Source organism: Hydra viridissima, unplaced genomic scaffold, assembly GCF_058129835.1.
Source record: "Hydra viridissima isolate aposymbiotic clone 2 unplaced genomic scaffold, HvirCarnegie_v1 scaffold_8, whole genome shotgun sequence".
NCBI classification, from domain to species: Eukaryota; Metazoa; Cnidaria; class Hydrozoa; order Anthoathecata; family Hydridae; genus Hydra; species Hydra viridissima.
The window spans coordinates 5,250,340-5,268,738 of NW_028324307.1; the positions used below are offsets into that span (position 1 = coordinate 5,250,340).

At 29.2% G+C, this 18,399-nt stretch overlaps 2 protein-coding genes and 1 pseudogene across 3 annotated transcripts in view; 2 read left to right on the forward strand and 1 right to left on the reverse strand.

Annotated features, from left to right (window-relative positions):
- LOC149884710 (uncharacterized) overlaps positions 1 to 14,186 on the forward strand; it is a 34,442-nt gene extending 20,256 nt beyond the window's left edge. The window contains exons 12-18 of the mRNA XM_090095077.1: positions 7,971 to 8,114; positions 10,886 to 11,017; positions 12,581 to 12,754; positions 12,866 to 13,030; positions 13,119 to 13,228; positions 13,306 to 13,370; positions 13,673 to 14,186. Coding sequence (XP_089951203.1) covers positions 7,971 to 8,114; positions 10,886 to 11,017; positions 12,581 to 12,754; positions 12,866 to 13,030; positions 13,119 to 13,228; positions 13,306 to 13,370; positions 13,673 to 13,700 — 818 coding nt within the window. The 3' untranslated portion in view covers positions 13,701 to 14,186. The remainder of the gene's footprint in view (positions 1 to 7,970; positions 8,115 to 10,885; positions 11,018 to 12,580; positions 12,755 to 12,865; positions 13,031 to 13,118; positions 13,229 to 13,305; positions 13,371 to 13,672) is intronic.
- On the reverse strand, positions 205 to 4,457 carry LOC149884711 (52 kDa repressor of the inhibitor of the protein kinase-like; annotated as a pseudogene). Its single transcript, XR_016454759.1, has 2 exons — positions 4,108 to 4,457; positions 205 to 3,709 (listed from the first exon to the last, which is right to left on the reverse strand). The product of XR_016454759.1 is annotated as a 52 kDa repressor of the inhibitor of the protein kinase-like (transcript).
- LOC149884712 (uncharacterized) lies at positions 4,623 to 7,963 on the forward strand. Its single transcript, XM_090095130.1, has 2 exons — positions 4,623 to 5,083; positions 5,337 to 7,963. Exon 2 carries the CDS (start codon positions 6,255 to 6,257, stop codon positions 6,816 to 6,818), a length of 564 nt encoding a protein of 187 aa, XP_089951256.1. The 5' UTR covers positions 4,623 to 5,083; positions 5,337 to 6,254; the 3' UTR covers positions 6,819 to 7,963.
- Positions 14,187 to 18,399: the final 4,213 nt, after the last annotated feature.

Consider the following 18,399-nt stretch of genomic DNA (forward strand, 5'->3'; position numbering starts at 1 on the left):
ACAGTCGAGTCAAGCTTGGTAAAGTGTTGTTTTGTATTGTTTTTAGTTATCCTATTAATAATAAAGTTATTCAAAATGTTGCCTTGGCTATTTAGTTCATAAATTAGACATGTAATACTTGTCTAACTTATTTAACGAAGTGCACCAACGAGAAGGTAAGCCATAGGACTTTGCACTCCATCTGTAAACTGTCATGTTGCCTAAGGTTAGCCCTCCATTTCTGGATTCTTTCCTTTTCTTGATAGGCAGGTTAAGTGAAGTATTAGTAATGTTTCCTAAGGTTAGGCCTCTGTTTTTGGATTTTTTATTTTTCTTGATAGGAAGCTATGCCCAAATTTTTTTAATATCTTTTTATAATTTCTTTTTTCTTTTTTTTAATTTTTAATATATAAATATATAAGACAAAATATAATACAACAAGTTAAGTAAAAACTAAAAAAGTTAAAACTAATATAACCTGAAAACACTTTCAACATCAAGAATGAATAGAAATAATTTGCTTATGAAAAATGATTTTTACAGTTTACAAGTTTAAAACATTGAATAGAAGTTTATGTAAGACACTTAAAACTACTATTTACTCATCAATTCTAAATTTACTCATCATTTGAATATTAACTCTAATTTTCTGTCTCCTTTGGATGCAAAAATTTCAATAACTCTGCTAATATCTGGAACTATTTCCTGATGAATAGACATTAATGCAAGTCCATTCAATCTATTTTCAGACATAGTACTCCTGGTGTAAGTTTTTATTCTCCTAAGAGTAGATTTTGACCTTTCACACTCACAAGTTGTGATTGGTATTGTAGCAAGTATATGAAAAGCCTCTAAAATGTTTGGAAAGCCTCTGATATCCATGAACTTTAATGTATCAGAAATAGTAGATGGTAATTCTGTCTTTTCTTTCCAAAATTCCTCCCATAACTCTAATTTGGCATGAATTGATGAGAAATGAGGAAGATCTGATTTATAAAAATTCAAAAACATTAAGAACTTTTCTTTCCATGGGCAAGATCTAAAATATTGCTTTACTAAGTAAGCAGGAATAGCACATAGACCATTATAAACAATCATGCTCTCAACATCAAACCTGTTTTCTAGTTCATTGAGAAGATGATTCACAAGAGGCAATGTAATAGAAACTTTAAAATAACCAGATATAGTATCGCATATTTGATTATCTCTATGTTTCTGAACACCACATGTTCTAGGTTTTTTTTCATCAACCTCAAATGTTTTTGCCAATGCAAGAGCAATTTTATACCATTTGTCATGGTAAGCATCAACATTTCTCTGTATTTCTTTTAAATGTTTAGTCAAATTTTGAATTTCATCTACTTGCTGGGAAATATCAAAAGATTTAGTTTGAAGGGTGATGGAAATTCCATAAAAGTAATCCAGAAGCTGTTTAGTTAAAACCAAAGAAACAATAAAAGAAAAATTTGTCAACAACTTCATAAAAGAAGATGCTTTTGAAGATGTTTCTTTATTAAATTCTTTTAAATTATTGTCTTCCATTTCTTCAAAAGCAGAAAAAACTGCTGAATAATTATCAAAAAACACATCAAGTCCACAAAGCTTTTGCACCCACCGAGTTCGACATGTGTCAATAAGTTTTGCCTGACCAGGAAGAAGGTATTTTTTTAAACAATTACTTCTTTTAGGAGACAAGTTAAAAAAATAAGATATGTCTTTAACTTGCTCAAGCAAAATTTTTACTTGCTGGATTTGGCAACTCTTTCCAACAATTAAACTAAGTTTATGTGAGGCACAGTGGACAAATAATGCCATTGGATTGATTTTTTTTATAAGAGATGAAACACCTTTGTATTCACCTGACATTGAAGCAGCTCCATCATAAGACTGGCTTCTGCAATTTTTTATATCTAAACCGAATTCTTTCAAAGTTTCAAGAATGTTGGTAGCTATATTTAAACCAGTTGTTCTTGTTTTGCATTCTAAAAACCGTAAAAAAACCTCCTTAATACTACTGTTCAAGTCAACATAACGTATGACAATAGAAAGTTGTTCTAACAATGCACAGTCTGAAGCCTCATCTGCTATAATAGAGAAGTACTTACTTTTTTTAATATCATTTATTAGAATCTCTTCAATTGCATTTCCACAACACTCAATCAACTCATTTTGAGAGGTCTTTGAAATATATGTAGAGTTTTTTGGGGCAGAGAGAAGATGCTCCTTTAGAATTAAATCACCTGCATCAACTCTAAAATTTAAAAGCTCAATAAAATTACCCAACCCTGTAATTTTTGAAGGTTCTCCAATTTCTCCTTGATATCTTCTATCATCTCTATGACCTCGTATAGACATCATTTCTACCCAAAAACATTATTGTCTTAACAATTGATGCAAGTTTTTTTTGTTTTCCTCTATAAGCTGCTTTCTAGAAATATCTAGAGAAATTTCAATAGGCAAAGTGTTATTTTTAGCTCTAGATAAAAGCATATTATAACAATGCATGGACTTGATGTGTAATCCGTCAACAGTTTTCTCATGATCATTGAAAACTTTTAAAGCATTACGCCAGGTATTGAATGGTTCTTTGAACAACTTACGTAATGCATATTTGTTTGGTAAACTTGAACCAAAAAGAGTGCATGGAAGACAATATGCACCATCCTCAATTTTAGAATAACAAAGCCAAGAAAACTCATCTAACCATTTTAACAAAAAATGTCTTTTTCTGCTTTTACCTGTTAAGGGGAAATGGAAGCATTTATCTGGAACCCAGACATTACTAATTAGAGATAACAGCTCATTATCATTTGTTCCTGATTTTAATTTTTCACCCTGTAGATGGTATGAAGAAACATCATAATTTGAATAGGATGCTAGCTGATTTATATTTAATAAATTAACATCAGCAACCATGTTTTCCTTAAGTGGAACATAAGAGTCAATATTGTTTTTATCACTGCTGTTGATGTCTTTTGAAACAATTACTTCAGTTTTAACTGTTTTATTACAATTAGCCAACTTATCTAAATCTGAAGTGTTCCTGGAAACAGCAGGAAAAGATAATTTACACTGAACTGTTTTTTGTATTTTATTCTCTGTTGCTGAGAAACTTGTCTTTGAAATTTGTTTTCTTTTGATACTAGGCAAAGTTGTATCACTCATTAAAAAAGTTGGTTGTTTGTTTGGAAGATCTTTAATCAGTGTTACAAAATGATTTGGATTAAAACATAAAGCACTTTTGTTTTTTGTTTTATCTAAATTGCACCACAAAATATTTATTGGACTATTTAATTTTTGGATACGAGGCTTTATAACAGTGTTAAAAAAGCTATAATACTTTTTAAAACCAATTTCAGGATAGACAGATTCAATAGGTTGCTTTATAACACTAGATAATGCTATTAGGCAAATAAACGATGAAAATGTTTTATCAAAGCAATTTAAATATGCTTCTTTTAAAAGAAGTTCTGAAATCATATTATCATTAATTGTTGAAAAACTATCAGAGCATTTAAATGAAACAGCTATAAAAAACAAATTAGCAAGCTGAGAATATTCTGATCTATGTTGATTAAAATAACTCAAAAAATAACTATACCTTGCGTAAAAGTTTATGTTTTCAAATATCTCAATTGACGTTAGCAATCTTAGAATTTTTGAAGTATGCTTACTGTCATTTAAAATCAAAGAGACTGAGCTGTAAAGACAATTTCCATCTTCAGCAGTTCTGACACAAAAAAACAATATTTAATGAAAAGTAATATTAATAATAAAAAAATTAGTGCAATTTTAGTATACACCATAACTTTTTATTAAACAACCAAATCATTTATATATTATGCAAGTGATTTGGTTATTACTAAACAAACTAGTCACTTACAAAATTTTAGTGACTTGTTTGTTTAATAACAAGATGTTCCAATAACTAGTTAAATAGCTAAAAAAAAAAAAAAAAAAAAAAGTCCATTAAAGATGGACTGAATTCTCAAAGAAAAGAAATAGAAGAAAATAATGCAATGAAGATCTAAACTGTTCATGTTTCTAACATCCGGAATTTTGGGTCTATTTTGTGATATTATTTGAATTAAAAATAATTTTAAAAAGTTTTAAAGAAAAAAAAAATACCTTAATGCTGTATAACCAAGATTTCTTTTAACTAAGGGTACAAAATCCATCATTTCTGTATTGAATTGGAAAGAATCAGGTTTTCTTAGGAACATTAAATTTATCTCAGAGAGCTCTTTAATGAGTCGAGTTTTGTAATTTAATACATTAGGCCAATTTTTTGATTCTAGTGCACAAGCAACTAGTTCTTCGATTATATATGGATTCATATTTTATTACATTTAAAAAATCAAATGACAAAAACCAAGTTATCTTTATTTCTGAAGAAGAAATTGAGAAAAATTTAGATAATCTGACGGTAGCGAATAAAAACCTGTATTTGTTAGCTCCAATTTAACAGCATATTTTTTTAAATCGGACACGTTAAAACCAACTATGTGGCCATGTTTTATTTTCACGGTTGAAACTTCGATAAAAGTTCAATATTTTTTTACTTTTTTACAGCATTTATTGATTGAATAAAATATCGGTAACGTATAATATGAACTGTTGTGGCCATGGCAGGAATCTCTATAGCCAAAATCCGTAAATTACGGCAGACAAATTTCAATTTTTAGAGATATTCCTTTAGCGCAAAAACCCAAAACTAATTTGGCTGCCGTTAAACTTAAGCTATATGGCCAACGAACTTCAATCCGTCGCGCACTGATCTCAAAAAATAAAAAATAAGTTATATTTTGAGATCAGTGCCGTCGCACAGTGTATCGCTTCATACAAGCTAGGTGGACAAAAGTCATATCAAGAAAACGACTAATTGATAATATTTTCACAATAACAGCCCTAAATTAGTAATAACTTGCGATGTTAATTATGAAAAACATTACAGAGCAATGAATCATAAGCAATTAAAGAGGCGTTAAATTGTAATTTCATTTTTGAAAAAAATTAATTAAAAATTTACAATGATTGCATTAACATTTAACAAGAATTAAAGAAAGCAATCGTTTTAATGCAGCGATGGATTTTACTTTTGAGGGTAAGTACTATTTAATTACATTAAATATTTTATTTAAAAGTTAAGCAATATGTGTTAAAATATGGTTTAAAAAACTGGGTTAAAATTGTAAAATTTTTTTTGGTTTTTAATTTTTAAATTTATACAACTTTTTGTATCCACATGTATCCAAGCTAATTTATTAACAGTGTATAGCTAAAGTCCTAAGGTGTAGAACAAAGAAATAATTTTCACCACATAAATCCACAACTTTTTGTTATTAAATTTCATCTAGATCATGTGCGCTCTTTTTCAAAAATGGAGTTATTTGAAGAATGGCGAAGACATAATCAAGAAGAAAGAAATTCTCGTTGAATGGATTTTATTTTGCAAAGATTTTGTGTTACTGATGTAACTGATATGACTAGAGATTCTGAGAGGTCTTTGCAATTAAAAATTTCATGTATGACTTCAAAATTCGCAAAAAAAAGGTCTGCAGCACATATGATGATCGACCGTTTTTTAAACAAAAATAAAATTTGGTTAGAGGGGGCAAATATAGAATTTAAAGTAAGTATATACCGGCAATGCATTTTTTTCATCATTTGTAGAAATTCAAGGACGACCAAAAAAGAACTTTGAAGACTCGTCCTTTAAAACCAAAAAACGAAGGGTTGAAAACTTAGTAAAATCGCAAAGTGCAACTGAGTTGACCACAGCTGCTGAAGTAGCATGCCGTGCGTTGGGGCACAGAAACCAAGCTACTTTAATCAGAAAAAGTCTGGAATCATCTGAAAAAAATAAATCAAAAGACTTTATTTGCGGGGGCAGGCAGTTAAATCGTGACGAGGCATTAGCTTATTACATTGACTCTAAATGTACAAGTCATTCTTATAAACAGACGAGAAAGTGGTCTTTAAAGGCAGGGCATATATTATTTCCATCTTATTATAGTCTATGCAAGTCGAAAAAGTTATGTTATCCATTAGATGAACATATTTCTGTTACAGAAACACGAGCCGAAATTAGCCTACAAGCTATACTTGATAAAACTACTGAACGCCTGATTGAAGCTCAATGAGAAGTTCTTAAAAGTATTACTTTTACTACGCCATTCACACTAATTAGCAAATGGGGAAGTTAGAAGCGATGAAGATAAATCTAGTGTCCAAAAACGTTCAGCAGATATATTAAACAAAAATTTAAAAAGCATATGGGTCTTATTGTAGATAAACCAAAACCTGGCTTTGGGAACACAGCTCGCAGGTTTTTTATGAAGCCAGAGTTGAGTGGCGAGATTACAGGTTTAGACATCAATCTCATTAAAAACTTCAGTATTTTATTAAGAACACTTTCCACTGGCTTTGATATTAACTATTATGAATTTGAAAAGCTTTGTTCTGAAACCAAAACTCTTTATATTAATCTGTATCCGTGGTACTATATGCCTGTTACTGTGCACAAAATACTTGTACATAGCACGGAAGTTATAAAAACATGCCTTCTTCCAATAGGACAACTGTCGGAAGAGTCTCAAGAAGCCCGCAATAAAGATTTTCGTCGATTCCGCGAATACCATACAAGAAAAAATTCACGTATTTGTACAAATATAGATTTGCTCAATATGCTTTTAGTAACATCAGATCATGTCATCAACTCACACAGAGAATTGCCAAGTAAGAAAACTGGTAAACTACCGTTGGAAGTTTTGCATTTAATTATCCCACCTATTATACCACCACAGCTTGTTGAAAATAGAATTATGTGTGACAATTAAGATTATTTAGAGTCCGATTCATCGGGTACTGAAAATAACAAATGATTCATCCAATAATAATTAATTATTGATAAAATATTTTTTTATTTTACGTAGTGTAGTGAGTATATTTTTATATTTTGTATATTTGTAGTGAGTATATTTTTATTTTAGGCAAAATTTTATTACATTATTTATGTGTCGAAATTTAGTGTTTATTTTTATTACTTAATTATCTTTTTCAAGACAAAAACTTTTAAAAACTTAAAAGTGATTAAAATATCGCCTTTTTTACAATAAAATTTAAAAAAAAATTCTTTTTATAGTAAAATTGACTTTTTGTCGCCCCTTTAAGCTTAAACGCGCGGGGTAATTGCCCCCTGCCTCCCCCAGGCTACCCTACTGCATAACTAATCTATAAAACACCATAATATTGTTAACTTGATTCTTAGGAATGAAAATACAAAACAAAATATTTTTGTCCACCTAGCTTGTATGAAGCGATACACTGTGCGTCGCCAGACAAAAAATTGTTACGCAAGTCTTACAAAATATTTTCAAATTCTTTTCAATAACTTTGTATATCTCTAAAATATTTCCATATTTAATCCCAAAAATTCTAAAAGATCTTTAATAAATATTACATACATTTTCTTATAAATCAGTTGGACTTCAAACTATGTGGCCATTGCCACAATGGCCACCCCTTAGATCCGCGCCTGCATTTTAAATTTAATTAGGTTACACACTATTATTATAATCATGTTTTGAATGATCTGATTTTTTAGAATAAAAAAGGATTAAATATTTTATTGTATTTGTTGACTGATAAAGGTCTTACTCAATATTATGGGCAATATGAGATTTATAAATTTGTAAAACTCTTTCTAGGTTAAAAGTTGTTTTTTGCAATAAAAAAGAAACTTGGGGAATTTTTTTGTCTATTTTGAACACTTATTATTATTGTTAGTATAGTCCTGATATGATTTAAGAAATCACTTTTATATTTATCTAAAAATATTTTAGATGTGCTTAGCCTGTCAATAAAAGTTATCTTTGTTTTATTTAACTAATATCTAAATTTTTATGTAAAAGTATTTTAAGTAAAAATATGAATTTATTTGTTAAATAGCTTAAAATTGTGTAACTATTTAAAAATTTTGAAACCTTTAGATCATTGGAGTAGTTGGTCACATTGTAGTGTACCTTGTGGAAGTGGCTTTAAAAGCAGATCATGGGTTTGTAATTTACAGAATCAAACGTGTTTAAACTATGCCAACAAAACTTCTTATTGCTATAACAATGAATCGTGCACTGGTAATATTTAAAGTGTATTCCTTAACATTTTTTTGTGTAGTTGTATTTACTTAATCAATTTGTATGATGTGTGGGAGTTTTTAGTATTTTCTTACTAAGCACAATTTGTAAGAGTTGAGTTTTGAATAAACTTAGTCTTATAATAAATTATTTTTAGAACTTGTTGTTCTTAGGTTGTATTTTCGAAAATATTTTAGCAATATATTACTTAGGTATCACTATCAGTTCTAACTTTAAGCTTTATACAAAGTGCCATATATTGATTATAGAATTGTCTTGTTCTAAAAAAACAATTACAATAGGTTCTTAAATTTCAACTTTGGAATTCTAAACCTTTTACCCTCTCTATCAAGTCTTCATGTCAAACTAATGTGAAAATGTGCAAAATTTTATTGAGATTAATTGACAATTAGGCTGTGCTCAACTATGCGGAAATTCTTAATTTTTTTTACAAAAATATAATTTTTATTTAGTTAAATTATATAAATTTATTTAAAAAGTCGCCACTACAGGATTGCTCATTTTAAAATACTATAGATAACCTGCTTATAAAGTTGTAAATTATCATTATCACTAGCTCTAAGTTAAATAACAGTATAAATAAATCAGAGTTTTTAGCAAATAACTAACTGCACTCTTGTATTTGCATTTAACCCTTGCAAACATGATACTAGTCATTCTGTGGATGGTATGGTTTTAGATGCAGATTGTTCATGAAGTGCAGTGATTTTGTTATTGTCAGGAAAAAGCTTTTGATGCTCAGCAATAACTTTTGGAAGAAACTGTTTGTTCTTAACTTTTGTTCAGTAGAAAACTGTACTCCTTTATCCACCTATTTCTCGGTTTTATTTATTACCTGTAGAGTATATACAGTTTCCTTAGCCTTCAAGTCTAGGCTAGTTATCCTCTAACTGGATTAGTTTGCAGAAACCAAGGATTCATAAAAAGCAAAAGAACATCTTTGAAGTCATTGTCAAAAAATCATACCATTGCATTTTATGGATTTTAGTGAGGTCAACTGTTATTCACTTAATGAATCTTCAGGTGCTGTCTTTTGAAGTGCTGAAACCACCAACTTTTCACATTCACAGAGACATTTGTCAAAGAATGATAATGCAATTCCTCCTCACTTTAGTGTACCTTTTGGTGTTTGTGAATTGAGCAAAATTAGTCTTTTTAGGAGCCTCAGATCATTAACTGCTGCAATAGTTAGCAGCCAAGACAAGAACAATGAATTCAGAATGTCTTCCATGATTGGAAGTTGGTCAACTTTTTCATCATTAGATAAGACCATTATCTGCTTGCCATCAAAATGAAGGATTAATGCATTTGATCAAACTTTGCCTTCAAATCACTTGCAACTAGTAATCACTTTTACCAACATGCTTACTAGTAGTGCTAACCAAAAAAGTGGCTGCATTTCAGACATTATATTTTGTTAAGGGATGTCATGATATCAGCAGCTAATATATTTTGTCTTCCTCTTCTCCTAGTTTAACTGTTTCCTACAATTGAACTTTCAGATTCTTTCCCTATTAAAAATGGTTCAGAATCATGATTATCATTATCATGATCATGGATCAGTATCAGGGTTACTTCATGAGAGTCCAATGCTTTGCTTGAAAAGATCTAGTTCTGCCTTTTTTTTTTTATTTCTTATTTCTGCTGCTTTCTTCACCAGTTTGGTATTTATGCTTGTCATTTCTTCTCTCTCACCTATTTTACTTTGTATTGTCAGGAATGCTCTGTCTTTTTCAACTGTGATTAATGCTAACACATCCTGGTGAGCAATGTCAAACAAATCTGAGAATAAATTCGTTATACTTACTTTGTTTGATAGCTGTATTTTAGCTCTTCCTAGCTAGAAATTGTTCCAACTGTTTAATAACAAGATTATGAGGTTTTTTTTGTATCCTTGCCTTGTGCCAGAATGGTTTCACTTCCTATATTGTCTGAGATGCAACTTCATGTTTGGTTTTAACACTACTAGTAAGTATGTTGGTAAAAATGTATTACCTCATCAACTGATGGCAGCTTAGCTCCAACCAGACTCTCCTTTGTTTGATCCAGAAAATAGATAGCATTTTTGCTAACAACTACAAGAGCCATAATTACCACTTGCAGAAGTTTATTCTATGATCCCATTTTGTAATTAATGTAATTTTTGTTTGAGTTTATTGATGATACCACTGAGGAAAGCATTCAGAATATATAATAAATAAGAAAGCTGTGAGATTTAGCAGTGAAAAAGTATTAATAATAGTACGCAACTGCAGTTCCAAACAAGGTTTTTGAACAATATGAAAATGAAAATAACTTCAGCATAACCTAAGTAATACCCAAATGCAAAAATATTTTCTTTATTGTCTATAGCAATGGTCTATAGCAGATTTGGTAATTAGATTTTGATTCTTAGATCTTTGCATAATAAAAGTTTAAATCCAGATTTATAAACAATTAAACAAACATCTCATGCAGCAAGTTTTTAGTAAGTATATTTGTGTTATCTAGAAACTCCAATTTATTGAATAATCAAACTTTTACTAAATAGTTCAACACTTGCTAAAAGTGGAGTGTTGTAAATGGGGAAACATATGATAATGGTAACTAGGAACTTAAATATTTTGTTCTTTGCCACAAAATAAATTTAATTAGGTTTTTAGATCATGTCAGTCTATTTGAAGTATGTTTTAGGAATGTAAGTCTTAATAACTTTAATTTTTTCTTACTATTATAAATCAATTAGTAGTTTGCTTTATTTCTTTGTTTAGGAGAATGGTGCTCCTGGGGTGAATGCAGTAAAACATGTGGGGTAGGATATAAATTCAGCTATCTAAATACTCGCTTAGAAACTGCAAAAAAGTACAGGCGAATTAAAAGTTGTATGATGCAAAAATGTCCAGGTAGCTAACAGCATTTTGAAAAGTTCAGTCAGTACCAGTCATTTGTTTTAATTAATGCTCAGTTATTTTTTTTATATTTGATATATTACTTTGGCCAATACTGCAAAGGTGATATTAATGTTTGGAGATAATCCAAACCTATCTTCAAAAATGGTAGCTCACTATGCCGGTCCAAAAGACATTAAGCAAGAGTATAAGAACAACTTACAAGAGTGGTTAGACCAAAGATGGTTATTGTATAATGATAATGTATGATGGAACCCCCAAATGTCTGGTTACTTTAGCAGTGAAAAGTGTTTTTACTATCATTTTTTGTACAATAATTTTTCAATGGATTTAAACTATTCTTTGTTTGTGGAATGTGCAAACTCCCTGTGAATATAGTTTAAATTGGTAGAAGTTTTTTTCTTTTTAACAAATAGTTGCATTCAGTTTGTAAAAAATATTTTAGAAAAGTTTTGTTCAAAATTATTTTTATTCCTAATTTTTTAATTATTTTTTTATAAATTTTTATAATTGAAGATCTTTGTAATTCAGAAAAATGCAGTTTGGATTCTCCACACTGATAAGCAGCTTTTGCTTTTGTAATTCCAATAATCATGAAATGCAATTAATAATCATGGAATGCAGCCAATGATCATGGAATTACAAAAGCAAAAACAGCTTTTCAGTGTGGAGAATCCAAAAAGCTTTTATGTTCAAGATAAAAGAATGCAGGGGAACTTTAGAAACAAAACCCAGATTTGCATATTACAAATATTCTGAAGTAAAAATATATGATTTAAATGTGAAAAATTGCTTGTTTGACGATAATTTATTTGGAAGATGTACAAGTTGAAAACTATTGATTTCAAAAAAGAACCAAGAACAAAGTAGAGTAAAAATTGCAACAAGCATTTAAACTCGGCTAAAGTGTTGTGGAGTGATGAAAATAAATATAATTTGTTTTCATTTGATGGTATTAAATATGTAAGACATTTAAAAAGTAAAAGCATCAACCACTGTTACACCTTACCAGCTGCAAAACACAGAGGTGACATGGCGTGGGGATGTGTGGATTAAGGAGGAGTGCAGTTGTGATATGTTTACAAATTGTTTGTATTTGTTTGGTATTATTCTCTTCTATAAATTTAGCATTTTCATTTTAAGTGTTTTAATACCCCGCTAGACTTTGGTATTATAAAGAAAATTGTTTTTTTTTGATTTTTTTTAAATTTTATTCGCTTTTAAATTTAAACAACAAATAAAAGGGAAATATTAGAACAAATTAAAGTTTAAAAAATTGAATTGTTGAGATTGAACAATCAGTAAATGTAAAATTGACTTGTTATCAATCTTGGTGTTAATTAAGTATATTTTAGCATGTTTTTTGATATTATCGATTTCAACTTGCGTTTTCAATATTTTGATTTGTAAAAATTTAAAGCTTAAAAATTAATAAACATCTTTAAAGCACTTTGTAAATAAATATCAGTTCCAGGGTTTCTTCTGTATGGGTTTTTACAATTTTTCTTTTTTTATTTTTTCAATTTAAGTTATCAAATTAATGGTTTTATATTTCAGTGGATGGCATGTGGAGTCCATGGTCCTCCAATGAAAAATGTTTAGCAACATGTGGTGATTATTTGACAAAACAGACAAGGTATTGCAATAACCCTCCATCAGCAGAGAACGGAAGTGACTGTTGGGGTCTTAATGATACTTCCAATCATTGTGAAGAAACTGTATTATGCCCAGGTTAGTATAAATAGTTTTGAAAATTATTTGTGTAAACTTAGCTGTCAAAAAAATGTAAATGCAAATAATGTTAAGCAGTAAATAATGTTAAGAAGCAACGTATAATTATAGTTCATGGTGAAATGACATTTTGGTCTTCCTGGTCATTGTGCAATCAACCATGTCAAGGCGGCGTACAAGTCAAGTTTCGCAATTGCATCAAACCAAAATATGGTGGATCCCCTTGTAATGGAAGCACAAAAGAAACGAGTTATTGTAACTTCCATCAATGTAGAAGTACATTTTTACCAGATTAATTTTTAAATGTCAAAAAAAATAAAGATTCTTATCTCTGTTTTCCTTACTTGAACAATATTTTTTTTAGAAATATCCATGAACATCGAGTTATTTATTATGAATGATAATTATAATGTCCGATACAATGACCTGAACAGTGGCCCTTCTCTTAATTTAAAAGAGAGAATAAGAGTTGCGGTGAGATTTTCTTTTCTTTAAACTTTTCCCACTTTTAAATTACTTTTCATTTCAAAATTCCGTTTTTTCTCTTCTAGGTAAATAATCTTTACAGGAAGTACAATAAAACTGTTAATTACGATTTAGAGGTGCACTCAATGATGTATGCAAACCAATTTGCTAACCTTTTTATTTTTACTACTGTTGCTATTTTTGTATTGTTTTTTTTTAACTTATTGCTATAAATATTTATATTTTTTGTTATAAAGTAGTGATTTGCTTTAAAATAATTATTTTTTAATTATTAATAAATTGTAATAATTTATTATAGATAATTATAATAATTAAAGATTTGAATTAATAATTTAATAAAAGTAATAATAAAAGTATTTTACGAAGTTTTTCAATTCATCTCTAAAAACTAACGCATCGCTGCAGTAAGTTTGATTTAAGATTTTATTTTAGTGACGGAACTGATCGAGTAAATCTTTAGACGGCTTTTTGTTGCAATTGTTTTTTTAAAAGTAGCAAAAGTGAACGCTTGATGTCGGCGAGAAGTCCTTGATTGGGTGTTACGAATAATTGGCTTATTTCAAGGATTTTTATTGTTTATTATTTAAAAGCATAGCATTTTCATAAAAAAAAGTATATTTTAAATCCATTTTAACTAGTATTTCTCAATGTTAAGGAGATAGAATATTGATAGTGCTCCTTTTGATTATGTTAAACAAAACATTCGAGTATTTAAGTAAGGCTCACACAGCAGATAAAAATAAAAAATAAAAAACGGTAGCAACAAAAGATAAATCAGAATTTTGTTTATAGATCTCCTAATAGATTCAGTATTTCTTTGTTTTGCAAATAATCTATAATTCTGTTGAGGTACTAAAATTTTACCTGAAAGTAAGTGAAAATGAATCCAGAAGTTTAAATAATGTAATGTTGTATTTGTAAAGGTGTTTAAAAGATGAATTATTGATGTTGTATTCGTTATTGATGTTGTAAGATCCATTCTTCATGCTGGTTTTGGTCACTCCTAACCATTTTTTAAAACAAACTATTTTGATTTTAAATTGTCTGAAGCCAGCTTCTTCTTTTCTACAGTATGTTACATAATTAAAAGTTCATTCCACGGTTTACCTTTTAAATTTCTTAAGTACTTTTAAACAATATAAAAAACCATAAGTATTGTTAAGAGTACTTATTAACGGAATTCCCACCGTGGAATGTTTGCTGCTTTAGAGATGTAATACATTTTTTGGGAAATGAAATTTGGCATTTAAGATGCTTTACACTAAAGCTTGTAAAAAAACGAAGAACTTAGACTAATAATGTGTTTAAAATGACTTAATGGATTTACAAAAGTATTACTAAATTAAATTGAATATCTTCTGGTTAGATTCATGTGTTGCATGGATCGGAGAGAAGCGATATATAGCGCATCACTCTCTAGTATGAGGATAAATCCAGCATTGCTTATTTATTCCATAAAAAAGTATTGTTGTGGGAAGAGACTATGCTTATGGATTTTTGAAGAGACACCCGGGCCATTCACAACAAAATTTGCAAGGTCTATCTATAATTCTCGTTATTTGGTTAAACCACTATTCCATCAACAAATATTTGGACAATTCTATGTTACCAATGATTTAATAGAGAATAATTGTTCAAAATTTAATACTTGCGTTGAAATATACGCCAAGTTACAGCATTTGTCTTAAATATTGTTGTTTCAATTTTATTGCTGTTTTTGTGTTTGTTATTTCAATTAACCTAAAAAATGATTGAAATCGTTTGTTTTTTTTTGCTTGAAGAAAAAATAGTATGCATGAATATATTACCAAGTGTTACTATGTAAGTGCAAACAATAATCCGACTTTTAATCACAAGGACCTACTTTATGATGGAGTGATCACGGTTGGCGAGTGGAGAAAAGAGGTTAATTTTGAAATCATCACCGGTCAAGTGATTGCGCTAAAGTCTGTATCGATACCCAAACCTCTATATGCGCCAAGTTCTGCACCAAAACCTAAACCTATTCCCGCAGCAAGACTCAAACGTAATCCTACACTTAAGACCATAGAAGTTATTATAATCAGAAAACTGGGATTGTAAAAGGATATTGTGCAGTTTTCCCATTTAATAATCATTCTTCAAAATATTTGTCTTTTACCTGTATAATAGCTGCGTATACTCTGGGCATTCTTGCAATCAGTTTATCCAATAATTCCATTGTAATTTTATTCCATCTTTATCCCAGCATTTACCTTGCTTATAAGTTCTCAGAATTTTGGTCGTAAATTTGGTTGTATCATCTTCTCCTTAATCTATTCATTTAATGTTAAACCTACAAAATCAAAAAAAAAAAAAAAAATCAAAGAGAAAGGTTGTTCTTTAGAGCTTTATTCCTATTTCTGATTTGCTACAAATCAATATGAAGTTTGCACATGAATATATTGTAAGGTATAGAATCTCATATTATAAATTTATAATACCTGCATTCTCTACAACTAAAAATAGGAGAGTAAAGGGTTTGAAACCCAACTTAATGATTATATTATTCAATCCTTATCAGAGATATATGGATTGAAAGACCGTTAAAATATTTAGCTTAATTTTTTAGCATAATTACTCTTAGCATAATTACTCTTAGTTCTTTATTCGCGTCATGCCTTTTTAAAATCACCCAAATAACAACAAACTAGCATAACCCTTAAAACTTAGCAGAATGCAACCTCATTGTACTTAGCAAGTCTTTTATCACTGCATATTTTAAACTTCGCAGTTAAAAATATGCAGTGATAAAAAACTTGTTAAGTAAAATGAAGTTGCATTCTGCTAAGTTTTACAATATTTAAATTTATAACTCTTTTTCGTATTCTTCGCTACATTCAGAAAAAAACAAACAAAAAACTATTGGACTAAAAAGTATGCGCAGAAGCACCGATACTTTTCCTTCCCCCCCTTCTTTTATCCTCTCTACCCCCTTCTTTCATATCTCTCTTCTTTCTTTTTTTTTTCTCTTCCTTTGACCCCTCTCTTCGCATTTCAAAATCCCATCGAAGTCAATAAATCAAAAGCTTAAGTGAAAATTTCCATGAATTAAAGGAAAATTACCAAATCATAAAAGCAATCAGGTTGAAAATCCATTGTAACTTAAAAAGAAAAATTAAGGCTAAAACTTTTAAATCAATGTCAGTTTTAAAACTCTACGTAAATTAAAACTGACATTGATCTAAAAGTTTTAGCCTTCGTGTAGGCAATTCTTCCATGCACAGTTTGCAGCAGATTAAATTTTAAAGAGTTTAATGAAAAGAATGTCATTTTAATAGACTGATCGCTGTATGTCCCTGCTTAAACCCAAATAAGATCTTCAGGTAACTTTTTGCAAAATAATGTTGTTGAATGTGAGCCTGAAGATGATTTATATCAATTATCCAACTATTCTAAGTTCTCATGCTCAATATTGGTATTAGAATTTACTTTACTATAAAATTGCCTCGAAATTTTTTTCATTAGATGTATTCGGAATTTTAATTTTAATACTAACTTTTTATTTATGACCATTTTGCATTTTTTTTTTTTTCGGATTCGCTATTTGCATTTAAACCAATATTGCTGCAAGGATTGCATAAAAGTTGTTTAAAGTTTCTGCCCCTCCACTTTAACATTTTTTAAGATTTCCATGTACCAAACAAAAACAAGTTTTTTAAAATGTCACATGAGCATTTTTACAGCGATGGATTGTAAAGTAGAACATATGTGATATCTTCATTGTTCTGCATTTAAAAATACCACCCAAATAAAATGGAGGTGAATGACCCTGGGGCCAGATCAAAATCAGAACCAATTTTTATCAATATTTGTTTTTGAATTTTTGAATTTTTTGCAATAAATGAGTTAGGAAAATTTTTTAATGAACCATTCGTGGAGAGGGAAATGATATCACATTAAACCAGGGCTAATAAAACAATTTGTGAAACAAATGGTCAAGAAAAAAGTTTATTAGAATTGTATTAAATGCTTCAGTTTATTAAAGGCCTTTCTTGGCTAACATTTCGGACGATTAAAAGCCTTTATAATTAAAAAATTTTCCTTTAGACTTAGGTATTTGTATAAACGTTGTTCTTAGCCATGACACAAGAGCTAAAAGATAATAAGCTATCCAACACAGTCAGAAACTGTGAATGATGTTCCATATAGAAAACGGTTTTCTTTAACTAATAAGCAATTTAAGGTTTCAAAAAGTATGCGTTTGTTCTGAGGAGGAGGCCTAATCAATAGTTAGATATATGCTGTTATTTATTTGACGATCCGTTAAAGTAAATTGCAATTATGTGTATGTATTGTACTAAAACTTTGACTACTTTATTGTATCAGGTTTTTTCAAACATCCTTTGTAGGAGACAAAATAAACGGATGTATACTGAAAAAAAGAATATCTTCTCTATTTGTGATGTTAAAAGAAAGTGCATTTATTCTTAGTAGTATTTTTATTCTATGATCCAGAACAAATCGTAAAAAACATATTCTTCTTAAAATCAAAATGTCACTTGCAAATACTTCGGTGTTTTTAAATGAATTATCAGAGCAATTACCACTTGCAAAATAATTAGCTATTTTAATATTCTAAAAAATTCAGGATTTTATAGGTTTTGAAAATCTGGATCAAACACCTCAATTGAAGTTTTTTATTAAGAAACAATTTATTTTTTTGATTTACAAACAAGCTTTCCATAAAAATGCATTTCCATTTTTTTTTCTTTATTTCAAAAACTTTACTGTCTCCTTAAAGTTGTTTCACTACTTTTAAAAAATTGATTGGTTTTAAAAAAGTTATTGTTAAAAATATTAGAATGAGAGACTTAGTAAAAAAAGAGAGACTTGAAAAATGAAAGAGAAAAATGATAGAGAGAACTGCTAAAAAAGAGACTTACCAAAATGTTTAATAACTGCATATCTTTTCTTACCAATCTAGATATTTTTACTCCAAAGTTTAATTCAGTTTTTTTGCAAATTGCTAACAATACTTGTAGCTTTATGAGTTTATCAGGTGTTTGTTTTAAAATTGTCAGCAAACTTTTCTTTTCGACATATTGAAATTCTAACTTCATCGTATTGAAATGCTTAGGAATATATTTTCTAATTTCATTAAACTGTTTTTTAAGTTATCATGTCAAATTATATGATAC